This window comes from Leptonychotes weddellii, chromosome 4 (assembly GCF_054177405.1).
Source record: "Leptonychotes weddellii isolate Sample4059 chromosome 4, ASM5417740v2, whole genome shotgun sequence".
In the NCBI taxonomy this organism is placed as follows: domain Eukaryota; kingdom Metazoa; phylum Chordata; class Mammalia; order Carnivora; family Phocidae; genus Leptonychotes; species Leptonychotes weddellii.
This window is the reverse complement of record NC_138372.1, coordinates 217,211-221,300: the sequence shown is the minus strand read 5'-3', so window position 1 is coordinate 221,300 and position 4,090 is coordinate 217,211. Positions and strand designations below refer to the sequence as shown.

Sequence of the window (4,090 nt, the reverse complement as noted above, 5' to 3'; positions counted from 1 at the left end):
CCCGCCCTCAGGACGGTATGACCGTGCTGGACATGCAAAGACGAGGGGTCGGTCCTGCTCTCCTTCCTCCGGGAAGCTCCTTGGCACACCCTCTCCCCGGGCCCCGCCCTGCTCTGCATGCCCAAGAGGTGCTGAAAGGCCAGCCTTGCTGGGGGCCTATTTCATCCTGACCCCACCCCGGGAGAAAAGCTGCCCAAGGTCTCCAAAGTGGCAGAGCCGGTCGGCCAAGTGAGCCAAGAACACAGCTTCCTTCCTAGGGCTTCACACCAAGAGCTCCACAAACAGCGACCCTTTCCGAGGCCGGGTCCCTTCGCGGCTCCTCGCTGGGACCCAGCGCTGGCCTCCTGTCCAGACAGCCGCGACACAGGGGTCTGAGGGTCGCGAGGGGACGCCCCGGGCCTGAGGTCGGGAGTTAGGTTTTACAGCCGGCTTCTTAGGAGACACGTTCTCGCCTCCCAGAGGGGTTTCTGCTTTGCCATGGGTTAGGGGCTTCCTATCGTAAAATGGCCTCGTCCTGTCACTCTCGTAAAACCGAAAGGTAGACCTCGAATCGCCTCAGCCACAGACGGGAACCTTCTACCCGCGCCTAAAACCAGCAGTATTTGATAAACGTCGTGGCCTTGGGGGCGCACTTGCGGTCTTCTTTTCCGGGCAGCCTCCGCTGAGGCGGACACGGGCTGAAGCCCCAGTAATCCGGGACATCCTCCCCCCTCCGCCCCCTCCGCCCCCCCCGCCCCCTCCGGGTAGCGCCCGTCCCTGACTCCCGGCACCGATCCGGGCTGACGCCGTGCCGCCGGGAACACCGCCTTTCGGGCGCCGCCACCTGGGGCCAGCATCCCCCCCCCGGCTTCCCGGTCTCCTAGCAACGCCAAAGATGGCCGGCGCGCGTGGACTCCTGGGGAGTGTGGTTCTTCTTCCCAGCTTGGTCTGGGGCCCAGCTATTAAGACCGAGACACCCTAGCCTACACTTCCTAGGTTGCTCCGCGCGCGCCTCCCACGGCCTCGCGAGAACCCTGTGCCGGAACATCTGGAGAGAGGGTTTTCTCGCGGGGACCGCCGGGAGCTGTAGTTTGAAGCTGGGAGTCGCGCGGCCTGGTACCGGGGTTGAGGCGGTAGAGAGACTACAAATCCCAGGGAGCGCGGCGCGACCGCCTGGAGGGCGGGGGGTACGAAAGAGGAACGCGAAGGGCGCCGCGGTGAGTGAGGGGCCGGGGGCGGGAGCGCGGGCGGCAGGGGCCGGGGGCGGACCGGGGGCGGACCGGGGGCGGGGGCAGGGCCTCGGCGGTGGGGGGTGGGGGTGCCTTGGGGCGCGGACGCCGGGGCCGGGCGGTCTCGGGCGCGGCGCGGGGCACGGAGCCGGGACAAAGGTCCGCGGGGACCCGGCTCCCCTCGGGCTACCGAACCTCCCGCAGGTGCAGCCCGCTAGGAGAGCCCGTCGGTAGCTAGACTTAGGCACGCCCCGCACGTCCCCGAAGTCGCGGAGCCCAGAAGGCCTCGCCCTCAGGACCGAGCCCAGGCGGGGTGAAGTGGGAGGCCGCCGGATGCCCACGGGCGCTCTCCCTTGAGGTCGTCGGGTTATTAGTCCGTTTATCGCCATGAAATAGTCAAGGTTGAGTCGTAACGTGGGTTTTCAAGGGGTGTGTTGTCACCGTAACAATTTGACGGATAGATTAGTTCAAGTATAATTTAAGACCAGGTCGTTTGGATACATTTGGATATAGTTTTTCAAGGATTTCAAGGAATAGCATTTTGGCAAATGCAACTTCTCCCCCCAAAAACTGTTTTGTGATCATTCTTAACCGCTTCGTCCCATTAAATTCGAAGGTGTCAAACTTGGCCCCGTTTTTTGTTTTGTGTTTTTCTTAGTACGACTACACTTTACAGAGAAGGCCGACTTGGGGCTTTGTCTTTCTCGTGGTTTTTAACCCGGGGGAGCCCTGGAAGAGGCCCCGTACAGGGTGGTCGAGGCGGCCTGGGCTGGGGAAGTTTAATAGCCCACCTGGATTATTCCCGTGCCACTCCCAGCTAAGAGCCACTGCATAGTAGTCTGTGTTCAGCCAGAATCTTAATGGCCACATTGTTTTCAGAAGTTCCTAAAAGGAAATAAAATCTGAATTACCCAGAAAGTTTGTTTTCCTAGCACATGCACACTCCCACCCCTGCCCTGGTATATTCCTCCCCAAAGCAGAGCAAACAGATAAGTCTTGGTGGGTGATCACCTGAGTGGGCTGGTCCACAGGCAGCGCCCCAGGACCCCAAAGGCACCTCCCAACCCTTCACTTACTCTTGTACTCCAAGGTAAGCTGTGATTTGTCATCTAACTCATTGGAGGAATGACTTTAGTCACCGTGGCACTGAGAGTTCTGCATCCCCAAGGCCAAGGATGCCTTTGAGTGGTTTTCCAGCATGCAGACCCCTCAGGTAGGCTCCCGGGGGTGCACACCCCTCTCAGGTGTGTGGAGTCCACACAGTGGTGGGCAGTGGGTGCCCACGTGCCATTCCCGGCATCTGCCATACATGTCAGCTGACTGGAATGTTTCCTTTACATCCAGTCAAGTCGTCAGCACCATTTATTTTCCATCCCAGCATGAGATGAGATTTTTAGATCGAGAAGCATGTTCTTATTTTTTTCCTGGGAGTCAGATTCCATGTCTGCTTCCTTTGCTTGCTGAGAAAATAACCAGCAGTACCTACTTTGATGGGGGGAGGTCCAGTGGGCCTGTGTCGTGCTCCCATCAGTGCCTCACACCCAGAGCTGAGGACCAGCCGTCCCCCCACTCCTGTCCAGCGGCAGCTGCCTGAAGGCTGGGGGCCAGGGCTGCAGTGAGTATTTGTGTGGTCACTCAGGCAAGGCTTCCGGCTGGAGGGCCTGTTTACAAGGTTGTCCTGTCAGCAGTAACCCCTTATTTACCGACCACACATAATTCCACCCAGGTAACCAGGATGCATTACTTGTTTAGAATCACAGCAACCTGGAAGCTTTATTTCTTCATCGGAACCAGTTCTAAGGAAAAATGAGTTGTGAGACAACATATAGTACAATTTAAATTCTCACCAAACTTTTCATTACCATGTAGAAATATTTTTACCCAATTATTTAACTTTTTGGCTCCAGTACGATTTTCAAAATGAATCCCACCTATTCAGTTGAGGTGTGATTCACATGCAGTGAAATGCATAGGTCCAGTTTGACCAATTTTGACAAATGCATCCAGCTGTGTAACCTGCACACCTGTCATGATAGAAAACATTTCTGTCATCCCTGAAAGGTCCCTTGCGTTGTGGGCTGAATGGTCGTGTCCCCCAAATCCGTAGGTTGGAACCCTAACTCCCAGTGTTTTGATGTTTGGAGGAGTCTTTGGGAGGTGGTTATGGTTACATGAGGTCATGAGGGTGGGCCGCATGGTGGGATTAGTGCCTTTATGAGAAGAGAGAGAGCAGTTCTGCTCACAGGCCCAGGGAAGGGCTATGGGACACAGCAAGCAGGCACCACCTGCAAGCCGGGAGGGGCCCACGCCAGACAGAGTCTCTGGAATCTCCCAGCACCTGGACGTCTTGGCCTCAGACCCTGGGTGTTGCTGTGTTGGCACTTCTGGGATGTGCCACCGTGCACTTACCAGTCCTGTGATGGCACTTGGTGGGGTTTCTTGGGTTTGGTTTGTGTGACTAAAGAGGTTATGGTAAGTCTTGTACACATTTTCTGTGGGTGTGTTTTCCTTTCTCTTGGGAAAATCCCTGCAAGTGACCCTGCCTAATGGGCCTACTGAGCAGAGCAGTGTTTTCATGGTGGCTTTAATTTGCATTTCCTAGAGCTTAGTGATGCTGAGCACTTTTCCACCTGTCACCATTCATACCTCTTTTCTGAAATGTCCAATCAAGTCTTTTGTCCTTTTAAAAATTATCAAGTTGTAAAAGCCCTTTTTATCTTCTGGATACATGGCTTGTCAGATACATATTGTAAATATTATCTCCCATTCTTTGACTTGCTTATTCATTTTATTAATGGTATATTTTAGAAATTCACTTAAAAATTTTTGCAGTAGTTTTAGATTTACAGAAAAGTGTTAAAGATAGCCAGTTTTCCCTAATA

At 55.1% G+C, this 4,090-nt stretch overlaps 1 protein-coding gene across 11 annotated transcripts in view; it reads left to right on the top strand.

Moving 5' to 3' along the window:
• Positions 1 to 955: 955 nt before the first annotated feature.
• Positions 956 to 4,090, top strand: part of C4H1orf159 (chromosome 4 C1orf159 homolog) — a 24,425-nt gene continuing 21,290 nt past the window's right edge. For 2 of the 11 annotated variants that reach the window (XM_081817255.1, XM_081817252.1), the window contains exon 1: positions 970 to 1,196. Coding sequence is in view for 6 of the 11 variants with exons in the window: in XM_081817246.1 (XP_081673372.1) it covers positions 2,384 to 2,421 (38 nt within the window). In the remaining 5 variants the exon portion in view is untranslated. Of the gene's footprint in view, positions 1,197 to 1,329; positions 1,567 to 2,298; positions 2,422 to 4,090 lie in introns of those variants that run through there. The other 9 variants (XM_081817256.1, XM_081817254.1, XM_081817246.1 and 6 more) reach the window with 8 other exon arrangements.